The 21,978-nt window shown below is 39.8% G+C and overlaps 1 protein-coding gene across 2 annotated transcripts in view; it reads left to right on the top strand.

Moving 5' to 3' along the window:
* The window catches only part of SSPN (sarcospan), a 112,621-nt gene extending 95,879 nt beyond the window's left edge, over positions 1-16,742 (top strand). For both annotated transcript variants that reach the window (XM_058558626.1, XM_058558625.1), the window contains exons 2-3: positions 8,759-8,845; positions 14,738-16,742. In XM_058558626.1, the coding sequence (XP_058414609.1) occupies positions 8,789-8,845; positions 14,738-15,103 (423 nt within the window). In that variant the 5' untranslated portion in view covers positions 8,759-8,788 and the 3' untranslated portion in view covers positions 15,104-16,742. The remainder of the gene's footprint in view (positions 1-8,758; positions 8,846-14,737) is intronic.
* Positions 16,743-21,978: the final 5,236 nt, after the last annotated feature.

Raw genomic sequence — 21,978 nt, 5'->3', positions numbered from 1 at the left:
TATAGTTACCCTGTGTTGCCCCTTCACCTGGGGCATGTATGTATATGTTATCTTTTATTGAGCCTGTGAGGTCTTAGATAACTTCGAGTGGATACATGCTGTTGAAATCACAGAACCAGCAAGGCTCTCATAAGAAACAACTGTGAGTCTACCATCTTTTTTTTAAGGGATTGCTGGCCATTACCAAATCATTTTTTATGGGGAACATATCACTTTAAGGACTCATTGTTTGTGTTTTTCTAAGTACTATATATCATGTTTGTGGGAAAAAGAAGCTATGACGATAAGTGCTGTGTTCTCCATAGCTCTTCTCAACAAATAACGTATTATTTATCTGCTTATTTATCTGTGTATGGTCTGCCTCTCCACTTTAAAGCATCAACCCTATCAAGGCAGCGATTTTCGTCTCTTCTGTTTACTGTGGTATCTCCAGAGTCCCAAAGAGTATCTGGCATGTGGTAGGCAGACAATGAATATTTGCAAAATGAACAGAATGAGATTATTTCTAAGATATGACAGAGGGCTACATTTACATATATTATTCATTTCACTCAGATTTCAGAGTAAATTATAATGGCACAGTTTGACATCATATGAGATGGGAAAAATAATACCTACTACAATTCTAGGCACATTATTTATGATCCCTAAAACAAATTATAAAGTATTATTTTCTCTGTTTTATACATGATGAGACTGATTGTCAAACACTGCGTCACCTCCCCCCAGCTTGGACAGGTGTTTGGATCTCAAAGACAGTTCTTCACTCTGTGACTCAGGAGTGGGGCTTCATACCATTCAGCACAAGAGAGGAGCAAATGATGGAATGTTCCATTCAGCACAAGAGAGGAGCAAATGATGGAATGTTCTCCAAATCTCTGCAGTTCTCACTTGACTTATGGTGCTGTCAAGATTCCGCCAGGGAGGCAGCCAGGCTCTGTACTCTGAGAGCTCTGTACTCTGTACTCTGTACTCTTAAGAGCTGGCCTCTGTACTCTGACAGGTACTAGTGTCAGCTCTGTACTTGTTATGTGACCTTGAGCGTACAACCTTTCTGAGCTTTAGTTTCCTCATCTATAAAATAGGACTAATAATAGCGACTACCTCATAGGACTTTTGTGAAGACCAAATAGGATAATTTACATAGAGTGCTTAGTTTATTACCTGACATATAAAACTGCTCAATATTAGCATTAAAATATCAAACCCTCTGGACTTGATAATTAGTTTTTCTTACGTAAATATAAAGATCATGCCTGGTGCTAATACAGAGTAGACTGTGTGATATTTGTAACCAAGACAATACATGTGTATCAATTCCCAACATGGTTAAGTTGGTAATACATTTATGAGCCCTTAAATATATTTGGTCTACTCTAGTAAACTTATAAGTGACTCTAATTGCAATAATAATGATGATATGAATCACTATAGTTATTCTCCAGCTGTGTTAGGATAATCCTAGGCACTTTATTTATATTGTCATTAATCCTTGGATTAAACATCAAAAGAAGGCATTATTGTCTCCATTTCATAGATAAGGAAACTGAGGCTAAGAAGAAATAAATAAATTATGTCCAAGATCATTTAGCTAGTAAAGTAATAGAGTCGAGTCAAACTCTAAAACCTACATTTATTTCATTATGCAGCAATGTCTCTTTACCTATACTTACAGCTCTATACTTCATTTTAACAGAACTAAATAAGCAGTTACCACTTGTTGAATGAACTGTTACTTGATGTTCCATGCTTTTGAGAGTTATTTTCACCTTTTTTCATCCAGTTAGGGGAAAGAGTATTTTTGAGTCTTTTTATCTTGCTTTTACCTAAAAATGTAATTAAAAAAATAATAAACGTGGGAAGGGGATGACTTCATAATTCTACTATATTGTACTATTTGATTAACACCAGAAACTTACTGTCTTAAAAAAATAATACACAGCAGAAAAAAAAATACAGTTGATTCAATGTCACTCACCTTATAGGAAGGATGAAGGATTTTGATGAATGATCAGTAAGGGGGGATTTGTATGAGCTGCTATTGGCTGCTCATTCTCACACCTGGCCTAGACTAGTCAAATGACATTACCCATGGCAATTAATTTTCCTGTGGCTCAGTTCCTTTGCAAAGTGGGGATTAAATTGTAAATTTCTAAAGGGCAAAGACCATATCTTGTTCTTCTTCATTTTCCCAGTGCCTACCACAATGAAGGTTGTTCAGTTAAACTCAGTTTGAGAGTGATACCTAGATTGGGGGCCATGAATAGCAGGATCTCAAACATTACATTGTAAAATTCTCACTCCATGTCCACAAATTAGGAAAGAGCATTAGGATTTCTCCCTGGCTCTCTCTCTTGCATCTTTATACTGATTCTGTAGACTAGTTTCAGGGATTCCAAACAACTGATAAAGAGGAATGTGCCAAACTTTACTTGTTTATAGTTATAAACTAATCCACTTGGTAACCAAATGCTTTTGTAAAAGAAGGGACTCCGAGGAGACAGAAAAGGTGGTAGAGGTGCAGGGGTGTGCTAGAGCATCTCTGATGGGCTTGTGAAAGCTGGCTGTGCACCTTCTTCTCAACTTTGTGCTCAGTGACTTCACATTGGTAGCTTGAAATCAGCCACGGTGGAAGTGTTTACACCATGGAAATTAGCAAATGCTACAAATAGCAGCCCTGGCCCCTGCAGCTGATTGTTAAACATGTACCAGCACATGACTGTAGAAGTGTCCAATCTCGGAGGTGATTGCTTTGCTTTGGCTTGGAGTGGGAGTGAGCAGTGCCTGTCAACAGTAGCAGAGTACCACATCACACTGATGATTTAGAGATGCTTCCCAAACCACCAACCAGACACACTGGGGCTACAGGCTCTGGAATGAGGTCATATTTAAGTAGCAATAAAGACAAAGGATTTTTCTCCCCAATTTTAGAGACTCCTACATAGCAGAAACTAAGTTTCTTTACAGGGGAAACTATTGTCGCTACATCTCATTATGACTTATAATAAACAACTCTTCTATAGGAAACTCCACTAGTCAGTGTATCACTCTAGACCCTTAACCATTCAGATAAACCCGACGCCAGGCATCAGCATTTAGGAGACTATGTTTTTAGCTTAGACTGGTGGTCCTCAAAGTGTGGTCTCAGAAACAGCAGCATCAGCATTACTCAGGAATTTGTTAGAAATGCAAATTCTCAGTCTCCACCCCAGACCTATTGGATCAGAGATTCTGGGGATGGGGCCAGTTTTTACCAAGCCCTCGAAGTGATTCTGAACCACTGGCTTAGACTTTGTCTTACCATAAGGCAGTGGCAATGAGCATCCAGTAAAAATGCTTAAATTATGCTAAAATATTCTCTCCCATCCTTCTGAAATCTTGATCCAATAAACATCCTTTAATAGATCTTCATGAAATGTTCTTTTGTATATTGTTTAAATCTCTGGTACACTATGTGTTAATAAGCAATTCTGCTGAGTGAGACTGCATTCAGTTGAGAGATTGCAATATATTTATCATTTGTTGAAAATGATTTCTAATCTTCTACCTTAAATTCTATTAAATAGATGAAAATCCATAGAAATTCTCTTAAGAAATATCCAGAGAAACATTTACAGTTCTGCTGCATCTCTTCTTGATCAATTTGCTGTCTAAACATGAGAAGAAAGTTCATCTTGTTACTATATTGACTGAATTAAAGCAATTTAAATACAAAGGTGAAAGTTAACTTACAGAAATAGAGTCACATTTCAGGTACACAGATGAAAGGGGGGATAGAAGGAGGAGAGAAACCTTGAAAGACATTTGACAGGGGAAGGTTGTATTCCCCAGACAGCCCTGTCAACTAGCTCTGTTGACAACAAAAAGAAGAAAACAAATAAACTAGAGGTTGTGTGAATGTCGCAAGACCAGAATATAAATACATACAAAGAGAGAAGTAAATATCAATAATTCACATTTTCACAAAATATTTTAGGCTGATACCTTCTCGCTATACCAAAATGAAAAGGGAAAAAATAATATGTAGGTAAATCTCCAAGACACTGGTCCAGCATTCACCTTTTATTCATAATGCCAACCCTCAAAAGGCACCACTGTAGGTACTATAGGCTGAATAACAAAAACAAAGACAAAGTGTGACAAGACTCAGGACTCATACATCTAGAAATGGATTTAACATTCAGAGGACATTTCAACTCTGTTTAACTCTGTAACTCACAAGAGAGAATACAGTATTTAAGCAGACAAAGAATATCTTTAGATAGAATGTAGAATTTGGGACTTAGGTTTTCTCTTTATGCTAAACAAATTGTAGAAACACACATCCAAAAATAGGTTAAAAATGATGGTAGTTGTCTTTTTCTTTTTTCCATTAAAAAGATTATTTCAAGCTTTTCCTATCAACATAATTATCCATCCAAACATGAATTAAGTCTTAACAAGCTCTTAAAGGCTAGCTGCTAGTTGTCCCAACGCCACTCGGTTCTTATGTGGCTTTGTGTTCAGTGACACCACTGTCCGCCCCAGGCCTGGGTGTCTGGTCCAACAAGCGCCTTCTTGAAAACTTTACATAACTGCCTTTTTCCTGTTCCACGGGCCTCACCTCACCATATCTAATGGAAGCTCTGGCCCAGAATCCAGGAATGTTGTTCCAGATAGGCCTGGCGGGTCTCACTGCTCATTAACATGAGCTCCCCCTTCCCTGCCTGGGAAGCCAGAACACCCTGTCTTCCTGGCGCGTCCACGTCCTGCCAGCTCAGGAAACAAGACCCTTAGTCTGGCATGAGAAATCTAGTTTCCTCCCCATGGCCATAAAGCCTTCAGTTTTAAGTATTTAATAAATACTACTCTTCTAGAAGGTGCTTACACTCAACACCAATAAACTCTCTGATAAAGAAGTATTGTTCTAACATGCAAAGCTGTAGGCAAGAAAATGAAGTCCCCCTCCTAGAGCCTATCGAGCCTATCAGAAGGCCAAGAAATTAAAATATGTTGAATGGATTCAGGCTTTATAGCAAATACCCTATACAAGGACCTAGAAGTGAAACTTTCAAAAATCCAAAAGGATGATCAGTTTCATAATATTTAGACATATCATGATGTATAACCAAAATTATAAGAAGTGTATTTTAGATGCTTTCTGTTCAAAAGATTCAAAGGTTCTTCATAGCTGGGTAACTTCCTTCGCCCTCTTCTGTTTTCACAGACTCTCTCTGGATGGTCCAGTGTTTCCAACGGTTTCAATTGCTTCACATATGCTAATGACTAACAAGTGCTTATCTCCAGCCCAGACCTCTTTCCTGAGTTCTGGGTCCGTGTGGCTGAACTTTGAGTCCATGTGGGCATCATCATTTTCCATTCCCATTCTGCTCTTCCTCTTGTATCTTGGGTCTCATTAAATGTCGACATCATCCACATGGCAGCTCAAGTCAGGTAGCTGAGCACCTTGCTGACCCCTCCCTCTCCTTTAGCCCTCAGAGCCTATAGATTCCGCTTCTTTTGGTCATTCAAACACACTGACTCTCTATCCTTACTGCTCCCTGAGCTCAGGCACTCACCATTTCTCCACAGATGAAGAACAGCCTCCTAGCTGGTCTTCCCTTCCCAATCCATTCTTCACAGCCAGAAGGACCCTTCTAAAAGGCAAGGTTGATCACACCATTCCCCTGCTTCAAATGGCCTAGACTGAAATAAAAGTCCTTTGTGACCTACTTGCTGTCCACCTCTGCAAGCACATTTTTGGGCCTTTTCTTCTCTCATCCTCTGCGCTGGAGCTATAGGAGTCCTCACATGTTTACTCTGCATTTCTCCATGCTTTTGTACCTAGTAGTACTCTCTCTACTCTTCCTCACACCCTTCTCCTAGCTAATTTCTGCTTATCCTTCAAAACCAACGTTCCTCCAGGAAGTTTCCCCAAGTTGCCTTTGGGTTAATCACCCCTTCTGTATGTTACAGCAGATGTGGTGCTAGTACTTATATGGTATTGTAACTTCACTCTCCTCTCTTTCCCCACTGGACTGAGAGCTCCATGAAGGCTAAGACTCTGTCTTTTCGCTTCTCAATTCCCAGAGCTTTGCACAGGGTCTGGCTATTGTATGTCTTCAAAAAATTTCTGTTGATTGACTAAATGAAATGCTCTAGAATGAGGTCATATGTACCTGTGCAACCTCTTGCTGGAAACCAGGCTAAATGAAAGCTACAAATAAGTACATACTACTGAAGTGGGAAAATTTGTTCAAGCAAGGCAAAGAGTCAGATTTTTAAGATTCTGGTCAGTTAGGCCTGATTATTGGAACGTGTCTCTCATAAAGACAAAGAAGAAAGTCTTGGCCATTGCTAACTTCAGCACAGCAGCCTCTAGGGACAAAGACATTTATGTGGGAGACAACCCAACCCTGTGCAACTGCAGACAGACACTAACAAGGGAGAACAGGCACGTGCTTAGGGATTTAACAATCCCCAGAGAAGCAGGTTTAGAAGCTTCCATCTGGTTTCTTGCCAATAAACAAAAAAGGTCTTTCTTCCATTGTTTCAGTTCTTTAAAGAATTTATAGACACAGTAAGCCCCTACAGGCCCTATCAAAATTATACCTCAATTAGATGTTTTTAAAAAATGAGCTTTGAGAAAAAAAATTTCTTTGAGAAAGAAATTCATCCCTGACTTGGAAATGTCAGCCACATTGTGAGCTACACAAATGACTTCAGGATCATTACTTCTGCATCTGCCAGTCCCTCTGCTGAAAAGCTGCCTCCCTGGGTCCTCCCTGCTTTGTTTCCTACCCAGACCTCTCCAGTCCATGCCGTGCTCACATGTTTTAATGCTGTGGCTCTCCACTGGGAATATTATCTATTGCTATTAAACCAAGCAGCCAGTCCTAATGAGGAAAACCCTACAAACAGCCTGTACTAAAAGAAGGCTTGGCTTTTGGTTTCATGGCCTGGTAGAAACCTGAACAGCCCTCAACTTGGGAACCCATGAAGGCACAAGCAACGTATTGACTTGATGATCAAGCAGAGACTAGGATAGAGGTGTTACCTTAAAGTGATCTGTTTGCTTTGTAAGTAAACAGCTCTCCTGCCCTCTCAGGGATGGTTGATGGTTTGAAGCTGGCCCTAGGGGTAGGAATATGAATATTACCAAACCAGTCATTTCATGACTTGCTAGGTGACTCTCAGCCACCCTTCCAACATCTGTCTCTAGGAAAATTGTGCTTATCAGAAAACACACTTCTGTTGCTTATATTTTGTATTCTAAAGTAGAACTTAGAGCCAGCCCTGGTGGTCTAGTGGTTAAGATTCACAGTTCTCACCCCGACAGTTAGTTCCCAGTCGTGGAACCACACCACCTGTCTGTCAGTTGTCGTACTGTGGCAGCAGCTTACATAGAACTAGAACAACTTACAACTAGGTTACACAACTATGCACTGAAGCTTTAAAAATAAATAAATAAAGGAGAACTTAGCAGCATTTTAAGGTTTCCAAAATTGAGTGTGAATGGATATGATTCGAATGGAAACTCTAAATCACAGTTTAAAAAACTCCAGTGGACTAAAAAGAAAGTCCAGTTTAACTAACCAATTGAGTATCTTTCCTCTCAAAGTTGCCATTCCTTCTGCCAGCCTTCTTTCAGTCAGGCACAACCCCTCTCCTTCCATCATTGACACTCAAGAACTTGGAGATCACTCTCTATTTCTCCCTCTTCAGCGTCCTCCCAACAGTCATGCAATAGCCAGGATGTAAAGATTTGCTTTTACTACACCTTACCCCTGCGCCTCTTTCTCTGACTTAGCCTGTCACCATCTGACCTCTGGCCCACCTGATATATTAACCTTGCTTAGATCAGTAAAATAGTATCCTGATGTTTTCACTGCCAGCCCACCCAACACCACTGCTCATTTTCCTGAAACGTGTCTTGAATCATGTCATTCTCCTGCTCAAAAATTTTCAAGGGAGCCCCATTCTAAATCAATGCTACAACCCCAGGTTTTCAACCTACCTTTTCTGCTCTATATTTTGTTATTTCAACTACGGGTACATATTTGCTCTTCTTTCCACACAATTTGTGCAGTCCAGCCTCTGTGCTGTCGCTCATGCTCTTTCACCCAAGCTACATGGTTTCAGTGCTGGTTCCATTACTGACCAGCTTTGTGCTTCTGTTTCCTCATTTATCATGTGAGGATTATAATAGCACCTACTTCATAGGGTTTTGTGATGATTACAGGAGGAAATCCATACAAAGCCCTTAGAAGAGCCCCAGAACAAAGTATTCAGTAAATATTAGTGATCATTATTGTCATCATCCCTTTCAAGGAGCATTTCAAATCCAGCTCTTTAGTGATGCCTTTTTTAATTGCCCAATTCAATGTTATTTCTTCCTCTTTTTGTACTTCTCTGAATAGCATTTGACATATAATGCCCTGCCTTAGAATAGTGCGCACACTTATCATGGCCTGTACTGGGCTGTACACTTACTGAGGTTGAGGAAATCTTATTCATCATTGAATACTCTGAAGGACCTTGTAGAGCTCCTGGCATATCAAAAGGATTTAATAAATACTGGCGAAATTGAAATAAAATGATTTTACTATTTTTAGAACTCTGTTCCACAAGGTGAGGGAAAAAAGAGCACATAAAGATAAGTAAATGAAATGAACACCTTGATAACAAGGATGTTACTGGTGAAAAACACTGAGATTGATGTCATTAGAATGCACGACTTGCCCTGATAACATCCTTTCGTCCCTCTTCTCCATTGCAGGTTTGCTTAGTGGCCTATCTTGGTTTGTTTATGCTTTGTGTCTCATATCAAGTTGACGAACGGACATGTATCCAGTTTGCTATGAAAGTAAGTTGTCATTTTTCTTTCTCTCTTATCGTCGCATAGAAACACAAGTACAGAATAAAGGAGGGCTTTTTAATGGGCTGCATATCTGATTATTCTAGAAGTTGCATTTTTAGGCTGGCCAAAAAATGTTTTAGAAAGGCATTCATCCAGACCCCAAAGGTAATGCTGCTTTTTTTTTAAGTCTTAAGTTCTATGAACTGGGTTGGCATGGATCATATGAAATCTGTCCTTCAATGCCCTTAAAAGGAATATTGAAAATTTATCAGTTCAACAAAACACTTGGCCAGGGAAAAGGTGTTTCTGTCAGTGCCCACTTCCATATCTTGGGGGTTTTTTAGAATACTTTATTTTAACAATGAAGCAGTCTAAGTGCATTTCCTCTTGTAGGTGGGATCACTGGGACAGAAAAAGAACATTGGGTGCATCCAAATTATGTGTGCCAAGAGTCTGAGGGCAAAGGGTGTGGGTTGGGATCCGCATGGTTTGGCAAGTGTGTGCGTCTTCCATGTGCACGTATTTTTTTCTCTGTTAGAGACAAGCGCGTTTGGTTGGAGCCAATTCAAGTGCACAGCATTTTCACTGCCCAGTAGAATCTACTCCAAAGGGAAACACAGACACACCCTTTCAGAGTTTAGGGAGATAAACATCCAACTCAGCAATCAGAGCTACTGGAAATCAAATTCCTACATTTTCTTTTAACTACTGTAGCAGAGAACAAAAAAGCTTTCTGTAATGTTGGATTTTTTTTGGTATACTCACATTGTTTACTTTTCTTCCACAAGAAAACACATAAAAACTGGATACTCCCTTGTTCACTAAAACAAGAAAGCATAAGGCATAAGAGTAAGTTGACCATATTATTTGGAAATCATGAAGATGCATAAAATAAGATAATATATTCTAGTATAATTGAAGCTGTTGACATAAAAAAGCAATGTGCTGATATATATATATTTTAAATCATGTTGTAAAAGAGTATTTAATGAAAGTAAAATATTCTCATTATTTTAACTAGCAAAAAAAGCTGGCTACACAAAATGTATGATATGATCCTACAAAAGAAAATACAGCTCTTACGTGCATAGAAAAAATAGTTATCTGTGAATGGTGGGATTATAGCTGCATTTTGTAGTTTTTTCTCTAATTTTGAAACATTATCCATAATTAGACATAACTTTTCTAATTAAAAATATTAATGGATGCTATTTTTAAACAAATGATGGAGTTAGAATTTTGGTGGATATACCTACATTTGGAAATTTTACTTTTTCTGTCTGAGGGTGTTCCTTAAAAGAAGGCCAGAGAGAGCAGACATCAGACCATGTTGACTCTTTTTGTAGAGGTCTGACTAAACAGCAAGGCTTGGTGATGATTAAAAAGAAAAATTTAAAAAGCTAGAAAGCCTAATGGAAAATGGCCTGTTAAATTACAGGAACTTCATTCACCAGGTAAAAAATGCTCTAAATTGGATTCATCAATGTATATGAAATGCCCTCATTTCCCCCCAAGATGGTCTCAAGAAAGAGCAGAGGCAAAAGCGTCAGCTTCACAGAGGCCCCCAAGCCGTCTCAATATCTGCACTTAAAATAAGGAGCAAGTGCAAAAAAAAAAGTCACTGCCAATGTCAGCCAGGTTGAGAGTTCTCCACTAGGAAGATCTCATTAACTATCTCTTTTTCCCACCTGTGACAGACATTGACAAATACGAGGCACTTTTCTCTCCTCCTGAACGTGACCTATATAGTGATGCTTGCTGCCAGCTCTCTAAGATGCCCGCTGTATTATCTTCAGGTCAAAAATGAGCTTCAGTCAATCTCCAGGTTTTCCAAAGGCACAACAGGTCACAGCAGGCTCCCCTTGTGCTTCTCACACCATGTTGGGGAGAAGGAATGAAATGCACCTTCTTGTGGTGTTTCTCACTAGCATAAACACATTTTAGTGCCCCGGTACTGATACCCTGGCCTAAGCTTTGTTTGACAATTTATTTCCTCCTGTTGACTGCCCAGAGAGCCAGGGCAAGCAATCAGATGGTGATGACCGTGTCTCCTTGTAGCCTGCACACACACTCCCTCCCTTTTTTCTTAGAGACAATAGCCAGATAGCTACGGGGGCTTGTCTTTCCATCTCAGGCTAGCATAGTCTTCTGCGGAGGTCCTTTGGTAGGCCCTCCAGGCCACCAGCGCGTTCCTTCTTTTTCCCTGGGCTCTGGTTCTGGGCTTCGGGGGCCATTCGGCCTCCTGCCTTTCCCTGTGGCCCTCCTGCCTCGGGGCTCACCTTGATGATTTTCAGAAGCGTGTCCGGTTCACGTGCTGGCAGAAGCACTCCAGGGCACATTCCCCATGAGAGCATTTAAGGCGCAATTGCCTCGTGTCCTCATCCAGGAGGCCCCTGGGCTGCTGCTGCCGCCTCCCCCTGCACGGCGTGCTGCAGAGAGGCCTTACCGTTCCTGCCACCGGGGACGGCAATTAAATCGAAGCCGAACCGCCCTCCTCCCGAAGTCACCGAAGGTTGAAGCTGCAACCGGGTACCAATTAGAGGCAGCGAGCGAGCGGAGCCGCGCCCGGGCGCTGCTGTTACATAAGCGCGGGGGCCACCGCGCCGCTGCCCGCCCGCTGCCCAGCGCCACACACGGGCTGACACGGGCGAGACAAATGCCTCCCGAGCCGGGCTTTTATCAAGATATATTTGCTCGCCTTCCCAAGGTCATCGTAAACTCTTTCACTGATAGTTTATTCGCGCCGTGTAGGTAAAACAAACCACTTGATTTTAAATTACAGATTCTAACCCAGAAGCTTGTTGCTGTCACATGAGTTAAAAGCCGTGAAGGAAAAATGCTACAACGCTGCAGATGTAGCCCACAGGCTTTGGGGGATCAAGTATATGTTTATGTCTTAAAATGGGTAAGAAACTTGATTCTGTGGCCCACTCCTGTTTACTTGGCCTGATGCTTTCATGGAGGGGGAGAAGCAGAATCACAGTGTGTGAGATATGCGCCAGTGAAAATGGATTCGTATTCAAAGGAGCTAAGGGGCATGGCTTTTGTTTGTGCTCTCCCTGGCTTCTAGAATATTTAAGATGCTCAATTAAAACTGAGCAATCACCGTGTTTGTGTAAATGTTTATATCCCTTCTACTAGCCAAGAATGCATTGTTACTCCCACATGACAGAGAATAAGACAAAGCCAGTAGAGTTGATAACCTAAGAGTCCTGAGAACTGGCAGCTCTTTCCATCTCTACTAATTTGTTTATTTATTTCAGAAATACTTAAATAGTGCTACCATGTACCAGGCACTGTTCTAAGTCCTTTACAGATATCAACTCTTTTGATCCTTATAATAATCCTATGAAGTAGGTGCTGTTATGAACATCATTCCAAGTTTGCGGATGAAGAAACAGAGGTACACATGGGATTGATTAATTTGCCCTAGGTCCATAGCTAACGAGGGGAGAAACAGGGTTCGAACTCAGGCAGTCTGGCTCCCTGGTCCATGTTCCTAAACATCACCCAGTACTGCTATACACTTGTTAAAGGGTCTTGGGCAAATCTTTTGATCTCTGTGACAAAAGTTCATGTTTTAAAAATCGACAAAATTCTCATTTCAGCAAATGGATTTTTGTGATAGAGAGAATAATGCTTTTTGCCACTATTTGAATTATTTAAAGATTGAGAATGAAGGATTATCATCATTGCTTCAAGATATGTTAAAGAAATCTGCTATCTAAGGATGTGTGGGTGTGTGTGTTGGAGGTAGGAGGGTTATTACAAGACCTCCTCAGTTCCGTCCATTGATAGCAATAAAATGTGTAGAGAAAACTTCACTGGAGCCATTGTACTAAGCAGATGACTCTCAGGTGGAAAATTATCCCTTTAATTTGAGCCTTCCCTGCTGGTAAAGTCACCAATGTATCCATGTTCCCAGAGCAAATAGTTCCCAGTTCCACGCTGCCTGCACTGGCTGTGAAGCCAACAATGGGCACACAAGAACAACACAGACAGCACAATTTAATTTGGCTCTTGGCATCGAGAGTTTGAAGTCAATTGTCAAGCCTGAATATTTCAGAACAACCCAGAATATTTCAAATATTCTGCCCCAATGGCCCCACAAAATAAGACCATACTTTTTAACCTAAACACTACAGTTTTTGCAGAAAATATAGCCACTGAAAATTTGGGGGACAGGACCAAGGTGATGCCTTCAATATCACAAATTAAATATTTCCTTTTTAAATTTTATAATGGTGCCACTTTATCTGGTTCCCTTCCTCCCAGGGAGACTAAACATGTTGAGTATAAGTTATTCTTGTTTTATCCCTGAGATATAGGATGTTTCAATAGACTGTTTCACAGATGAAGAAACTTGGGTAATATTTGACAATCTTTCAAATTATTTGAAAATGAAAAATAGTGTATGTGTTGAAGATATCTTTGATGAGAAGATCCTAGGAATCCATTCATTCCTTTGTTGTCCGGCCATATTAAAACAAAATGGCTTTAACCAGTTCTACTCTCTTCCTGTTAAGCTTGGTTAAGCTTCCAAGCAAACCAGACACATGCTTATAGCACAGGGCGCGTGCACACATACACACGCACACTCATGAAAGAAAAAAAATTTTTAGGTATTCTATGTTTAAGACTTGAAAACACTTGAAATTGTCACTGTGTGGAAAATCACTCATTTGGAGGACTTTTGTACATATATTTTATAATCTTGTATATATGTTTTTATTTTGATTTACGTGTGGTTGGAGGTGGGGAGAGGGCATCTTTTCAGAGCTACTTTAATCTGAACCTGGACGTGACGGGAACTAATCTTACTTTGGGGAATTCACATTCACCAGAACTGCTCTAGAAGCAACTTTTGACTATGGTAATATAAATCTTGCACTAAGAACTGGGTTCAGTATACCAGTCCCAACAGCTGGGGACTCTCTTCCTTATCTAGACCCTCAGAAGGCAGGGCCATTGAGAGAAACATTTCTGATAGATGAGCCCAATCACGAGAACATTTCTTGTTCTGTAAAATGTTTTGTATTGTGGCCATGTCAACAAGCATTCACAATTTTTAATCAAAATATTTCGAGTGTAGGCTAAATGTCTGAATCATTCAGGGATTTCCACAGTTCTTTAGCAGCAAAATTAGAACTTTAACCAGACTTTTCCATTCGAAGGCTAACATGTAGGCCAACAGTGTTCAGAACCTTGGTGGCTGGGGAACCATTTAGAGTTTATTTTCATGCTCAAGAACTACATGGTCATAGTTGGATTTGGGATAAGACTTATAGGTGATGAAGTGGACACCAAGTCACCTACCTTTTGGAACCACATTTTTCTTCTCCCAGCAACCTCTTACTGGGGATCCTGGCATTCCTGGACACAGTTTGGCAAGCATTACATTGAACATAGTCCTTTTTATTAACTCATGTTGCTAGTTGACCAATCATTGCCAGTTTTGGCCAACACAGTGTTCACATTGCAGAAACTTGTTCTTTACTTCCTAGTCTTGTTTCAATTTTTATATCAGCAGTTCTTGAGGACAAAATAAGGACAGCATGCCGTTCATGGCTGGCTCTCTCATTTGGGATTCATCTAAGCTGCTTGCTACCTCCATACACAAGCATCCCACCATCGAGCTAATATTGTTGGCTCAATTCATGAAAAGCGCCCAAGATCTGTATGGCAAGTGAAAATATGAACAGGGTTTAAGGATTGCTCACTAACAAGTCAACAGGGAGCCATTTCCATATGGGTCTTGGGTACTATGTTTCTGATGAGACAGTCCCTCCATCAGGGAACTTCCTGGGAGAGAAGAAAAACAGCTTTTATTAATTAGCCATGTCACTAGCCATCCAACGTTCTTTGTAACCGGCAAAGTTTTCTTCTGTTTTCTTGCAGCTGTTGTACTTTTTGCTGAGCGCTCTCGGCTTGACGGTCTGCGTGCTGGCTGTCGCGTTTGCTGCCCACCACTATTCGCAGCTCACACAGTTTACCTGTGAAACCGCACTCGACGCCTGCCAGTGCAAACTGCCCTCCTCGGAGCCACTCAGCAGGACCTTTGTGTACCGGGATGTGACTGACTGTACCAGCGTCACTGGCACTTTCAAACTGTTCTTACTCATCCAGATGATTCTTAACTTGGTCTGCAGCCTTGTGTGCTTGTTGGCCTGCTTTGTGATGTGGAAACACAGGTACCAGGTCTTTTATGTGGGTGACAGGATATGCTCCATAACAACTTCCGAAGGCCAGCAGCAAACAGTCTAACATTCTTGCTCAAAGATGGGGGAGAAAACAGCTCACTAACTAGCTGAGGTTAAAAAAAAGAGAGAGAAAGAAAAGGAAGAAAGAAAAAGAAACTTTTGACAATAATTAATATTCACCATTCTAAATGAATATTTTTATATTTTTCGGGAAATGAAAGAGCATTTCTTCAGGTTTCTATAGTATTTTTAAAAATTCTTATGGGAAAGATAAAATCCAAGTTGACTTTGAGATATTCAAAGAACACTGAACAGGGAAAGAATGGCATGTATCTGTCTTTACAGTCTGTAGTTTATTCCTAATACTCATTTTATTCATTACTTATATAATCTTCTTTCCTCTTAGTCCAATTTGATGGTGTGAATTTGTGTTTCAGGCCCACTTGCTAAATTTTGTAGAGTCTTTTCCAGGCCTTCCCACTTCCCACCATTATCCTCACTATGTCTTGGAGAATGGCTGAATGGCCAAGTTGACTCTTATTTTCCCTGGTAGAGTTGTCTTTAAGGCATGAAAAAGCTTAAAGGAGCAGAGTAGAAAAGGAAGAGACTTGGCAAAAGCCTAAATAATTATAAACACCTGGGCTAGGGAGGACTTCTCAGCTCCCTTCGTTTGGCTCTGTAAATAGATCACTTAATGCTTTGGATCTTTGCTTCTCAAATAATTGAAAGTTGGTGGTGGTTGTATTCATAATGGGGTAGAAGGTTTAAAAATAATTACATTATGCTTCTATTCTATCATCTAAAACAAATCATTAAGACTAATTTCTAGCTAATTGTTAATTATAATTATGCTCAGAAGTCTATTTAATGAGCTCTGGCTGTACTTATGTAGCACTGTCGGTATTAGGAGAAATTACTCTCACAAAAGAGGAGGCTTAAAGATTCTTTCTTCTGAAAGCCAAGCTTTACAAGGGAGAAAAAAATATATTTTTTATTAATAGCTCAGGTTAATAATACTCATTTAAATGAAAACAAGAGCATTTGTAATGGGAAATATTTATACAAATAGCACATTTGTGATATGTTGTAAAGTATCTCTCTTGGCAGCTAAGTACTTTTGAGGAACATTGGGTAATGCTGATGTCTTCCATTCATGAAACTGTATCTTATACATAATCCTATTATTGATTTGTATGCACAGTCAACCTAGAGACTTAAACTAATGTTTTGAAGTCCTTATTCGAGCATATGCCCATTGACTTGGGTATATGCTTGGAGGGTAGTTTTTGTTTTGTTTTTAAGTGACTGTGACTTTAAAAAGCACAAATACCCTATGGTGGGAGTCTTTTCTCTCTTATTATTGTTATTATTAAATTTTGAACAATACCAATGTTTTAAGGAAGGAGCTCAGAATGCAAATTCGTGCAGCATAAATGTTATCAAGAACTTTCTGGGGGCTGGCCCGGTGGCGCAAGCAGTTGGGTGTGCACACTCCGCTTCGGCGGCCCGGGGTTCGCAGGTTCCGATCCTTGGCGCGCACTGGCGCACCGCTTGTCAAGCCATGCTGTGGCGGCGTCCCATATAAAGTAGAGGAAGATGGGCACAGATATTAGCTCAGGGCCAATATTCCTCAGCAAAAAAAGAGGAGGATTGGCATCAGATGTTAGCTCAGGGCTGATCTTCCTCACAAAAAAAAAACACAAAAAACCTTTCTCTATTAGTATGCTCTGTTGAAAGCAGAAATTCAAGATAATAATTGAGCTCAATTTGCCTCTCCACATTGCCTATTGATATACTTTACTAATCACAAAATTCTACCCTAAAAGAAAAACATTTTCTTATTTGCCTCAGAAGATAGATAAATAATTCCATTGATTGTGATAATAGTGTCAATTTCTCCACAATATAAATAGCCAGGTAAAAAGGAAAATGCTAAGTCAGTTAGTTGGAGGATTGTAAATATCTTTTATGTCCTCCAGATAAAACACCTGACTAACAGATGTGAAAACCTTTTTATGTATTGACTTGCTTTAAAAATGTCCTTCCTACACATTGGCTCAGGCCAACAAGGCACATTGGAATACTTAGTGGATAAGATTCTGGAGCAGAGTTTTGATCACACACAAAAATTGCATTGACAGGACATCAAGCATCCTGATGATGGCCTGAAAAATACTTTGTGCCCTGTTAAAAAAAATCCCAATAACTGATTCCATTTTGATGTTGACAGTTTCCTACATAAAGAAGAAAATGACTGAGAATCTGAAAGGTTGTAGGCTGTTCTTTAAAGAGTGAGAAACTAGTGCTTTAATGCTAATTACTATGAATCAGGTGCCACTGGAAGCACACGCTGAATACCTTTAACAACTTTTTATAGCAAACACTCAGATTTTTATATTAGAAGATTAAAATTCTACACATCACTAAGGTGCTCTATGCTTTACAAGCAATTCACAGGGTATTTCAAATGGTAGAATAACTTTAGCTTATGTGCTTCCTTTTTTTAAATAATTCAACCAGTAAGAATGGACATGGTGATAAGCTTGTTAATATCAGGAGCTGTATATATAGGGGATTTTGCTATTGTGTAATTGAATCATTCTTAAATCCCCAAAGAAAGAAAAAAATCATAAGTGAAAGAAGTAAAAAAAAAAGAAAAAAAAGGAAAGAAACAAAGGGAAGATTCCTGTTCTGCAAACTCACTGTGTATTGATACACATAAGAATTGTGTTGCATGAATAACAAACTGCTTTGGGCTGGATTTGAAGTATTTTGAGTTTGTGTTTTGCAAATATTGAAGTTACAGTAACGGCAACAGAAAAGGAACAGACACACAGCTTTACACTTAGCAAAATGTTACATTTTAAATCTGACAAGAAGCCAAGATGGTGACTGTCTCTTCTAAACCATAAAGCAGTCAGATTTGCGCAATCCGCCTCCTCTTCCACCTCCTTCAGGAGAATTAAATGAATCAAGACTTTGGAAAGAGGGGGAACAGCCAGGACTTGGCGGTACTTGAAATAGGAGGAATACAGCAGCCTAAATGTACAGACTTTGTAACCAAGCCCACTCGATCGGTCTGTGCCTTCACGTGACCACCATCTGTGCCTCCCTGGCTCCATCCAAACTTGTGTAGGCAGCTCGTTGGAGCCATGCCTAAAAATATAGCTACACCAGGCCCTAGAAACTGTAGTCAAGTAACAGGCCTAACTTTTTTCCCTCTTTGGATTAAAAGTCTGTATGATCTCTTTTGAGGGGTTTCCAGCTGCACACGTTAGTGTGTGGTTCTGACAGTGAGAGCCCATTATATGTGTGTTTTCTGTTTGTGTCCAGCACATCAGAATCTTCTTTTAATATTCTTGTACTTCCCCCCTTGCATGCAGTATATCTGGAATATGTTTAAAGATTTTTAGCAAAGGGTGTGGTAGAGGGTCTACAAGGGAGCTTCTGAGGGACAACGGTGGAGTGTTATTTAAAGATCATCAGAAAGGAATTCTCAAGATGCCCTGAAAAACCAATCATATCCTATCATGAAGCAAACGTTTATATTTTCTAGTGATTGTCTCTGAACTATTGCTATGTAGCCATCAATTTCTGTTAAGTCATGCTGGCTCTCAGTTCTCACTATACTCAAAGAACTCTATCGTGTTTTTAGATGTACACTGTATATTTGGGATAGTGTAAAAAAGAACTGATGGCCAAATATATTGATTCACGGTGGAAACATTTGTTTGGATGAAGGCTCGGTAGTTCAGCCTGTGAAATGAGTACCTTGATTCATTTTTTCTGATTTTCTAGTACTTTATTATCTCGAATGAGTATCCCCTTCAAAAATATTGGTCTGTACTTTGGTGTTGCGATTTCATTCTTCTGGCATTGATGATACAGTGAATAGAGAACAAAGTGTTTCCTCCATGATCGAGGTGGTTATTTTTATAGGGGATGTGTATAATGCAGATTTTCTTTGTTAATAAAATTCCTATAATCTCTGAAAACACCGTGTTTGGATGTGCTTTAAAGTGATGGTGCATTGCACATGGACTGGTATACATATAATATCTCAGATAGTGTTTAATTCAAAAATCTGGTTTTGGAATAGACGAGAGCTAATTTTCATGTTGGTGCTAGTCAGTTCCAGGGACTGTCTCTATGTTGGTGACCTGCACCCATTGTAGGATTCAAGGTTGTAAATGCTCCCCAGGCAAAGAGAGCCTGAGCTGGAAAAAATCTTGCGAAAAGTACTTGGAATGCTGATTCTTAATTTGTATCTATTAATGTCAAGGAAAGCTTGGCCTGAAGAATGGGACACATGTTGAGTGTCACATGTTCGATCATATTTGACATCTAATTATATAGAAAAACAGACAGCCTCTTCCATTTCAAATCTGAATGCAAGGACTCCTTCTTACCAACTCTGAGGCAATTTAAATAGTTGATCATACTGCAAAATGCAGTGGTTCTTTTTCTTTAATTTAGTTAGAAAAGCTTGTAGAATGCAAAAGGAAAGAGATAATGATGTAGGACCCATGCTCTGAGCTGAATTTCTTATCCTTGGGTTAAGGCTGTAGGTCCCATGGTTGGAAACCTGACTGCCACTTTCTGGCTGTATGACTTTGGACAAACCATTTAGTCTTTAGTTTTCTCATTTGTGAAGTGGAGAAAAACCTAACTGACTCACAGTATCATGGGAAGTTTAAATGAAATAGCACTTAGCAAAGTGACTGGCTCATAGAGAGAGCTTCATAAACATTTGTTTCTTCCTGCCTTAGCTGGGTTCTACACAGCCTGTGACACTTCTCCTGGTTGATGCAGACTCCTGTCCCCACATCCAACCAGAAAAGTAGCTCTGCTTTGCTGTCCCCTCTTGTAACTTCCTTTTTATAAACCAGAAACATTACCAAAGGGGCCTCAAACAGAAATTCTGGTTTTAAATAAGATATCGCCAACTCTTATTGATGATAGTGTACAGAATTATGTGCTGATTGGATCCCTGTTTAGATTCATCTGGATTTTTCTTGAATGTGGCCATCTTCTCTCAGTTCTTCTTCCAGGCAGAAGTAGCAGCTGAGACATTTATCCTGATTTTCATATCACTTCTAATATAATGTCATAGAAGCATGTTTGTTTAACCCCAACTTTTTAAAACAAAACTTTATTGAGCTTTGGTACATTCTCAGTCCACTGTATATTAGGTTGTAATGTACAATCCCTCATTTACTTAAAAACTAACCATCAAGCTCCTTTGGTATGCTTGACTCTGTGGGTCACCGATTCTCATTCAAGAATCGTAAAAAGGTTTATTTTTGAGCATAGTCAGAAAATACCAAATGGAGCTTCATTCTCCAGGCTGGATATGAAAACACTTACATGAATCTTTAAATTTGTGGCAAATTTAATTATTGAAATTATACAGCCAGAAATCTTTTTCCCTTGGTAGAGTCTATCTATCTTTATAGTTCATGATGAATTATTATAAATTATTTTTTCATTTAATACATTCATATCTTTTATGTTAGTTTTTATGAAGTGTAGGACTAATATTGGCTATTGTATTTTTTAAAAATTCCAATTATAAGCAAAAGAAAATAAAACTAACGTATGGGGGTGGCAGGTTGGAGACAACAATTCATTCTTTCATTTCTTTCCAACAAATATTTACATATGTTTACTGATCCCTTCCAAAGCATGGGCTCTTAGAAGCAGTCTTTTTTGTTTGGGAAGGTCATCAGAAAGATCCTTTAATCAAAGGGATGTGGGGCTTATACTCATCTGCAATTCTTGGGAAAATGCAGATACTAGGGCAATAATCCACATACAAAGATTTCAACTGAGACATGGAGTCTTCTGTTTAATAAGACTCTCTAACTAGGGGGATAAGGAGGCCTGAAGATTCATCTGTGAGACCTGTGTTGGTCTTTCCTCGTCCACATGGAAGCCTGCTGGAGAAGGAGGCAGAGGTCCCTGAGATGGGGCCCAGGTCCACCTGCTGTTGCCAGGAATTGTGGAGGAGGCTTAGATAATACTTGCTGAGGGGGCTGAACAATGAGATGTCAGCGGGCAGTTTGGGGTCTCTGAACCTGGAGACTTTGGACTACACCTCTCTCTGGGGGGTGCTCCCTTTACTGTTTGACTTCCTATCCAGATCCTTCTCCCCAGAAACTCACTGTGTTGTTTTTGCCTGACGAGGTGTGACTGTAGAGAGCAAGAGGGTGATTTTCAAGGACCACGGGGGGCAGTGGCACTTGTGACCAGAGAAGATAAGTGTAATCTCATGAAATCCACCCCCATTGGTCTCCCTACATCTTCCTAGGTGTGTGTTTATTAGACCAGGGGTTACCCAGGGAAGGCCTGAGAGAAGTGTGCCGGCCATAGTGAATCGTCAAAAATAAAGGAACTGTACTAATAAAGGAATAAATAAATAAAAGAATCTATACTGTCTGAAGAGTATGTGACTAAAGTTGTCACTAACTTCAATGGATTATTTTAAATTTTCTCACTTAGGATATAATCCATGTACTCTTACAAAATAGGCAATGTTCTCTCCAATTCCTTTAAGCAGAAGAGTAGACTTAATTTTTTATTAAGATTTTTTTTAGATTGCAAGAAAAGTGACCAAAGGATAGTTATACCATTGAAAAGAGAGAGAGCTTACTTTAATATTGAGAAGCTTAGGATATGGGACATTGAATTTGGCTATTTGACCAATGGCTGGGAACGTTCACTCAGGCAAATGTAGGGAGCAGCGGCATCATGAGTATGTTTAGGGGCTAGATGAGGTGACCACGAGTGAAAACCAGGATTCCATTTGGCCTGGCTTGGGTTGGAGTAGGAGCAAACCTCTTGATACAGCCCTCATACCTTCCCACCACTAGATTTTAAAGTCATTCCAGACAGCTTTGGGTAAAATGACCAAGATGGTGAGCTCCACTTCTGTGATTT

Source organism: Diceros bicornis, chromosome 17 (genome assembly GCF_020826845.1).
Source record: "Diceros bicornis minor isolate mBicDic1 chromosome 17, mDicBic1.mat.cur, whole genome shotgun sequence".
NCBI lineage: Eukaryota > Metazoa > Chordata > Mammalia > Perissodactyla > Rhinocerotidae > Diceros > Diceros bicornis.
This window is presented reverse-complemented; position numbering and strand designations above follow the sequence as displayed.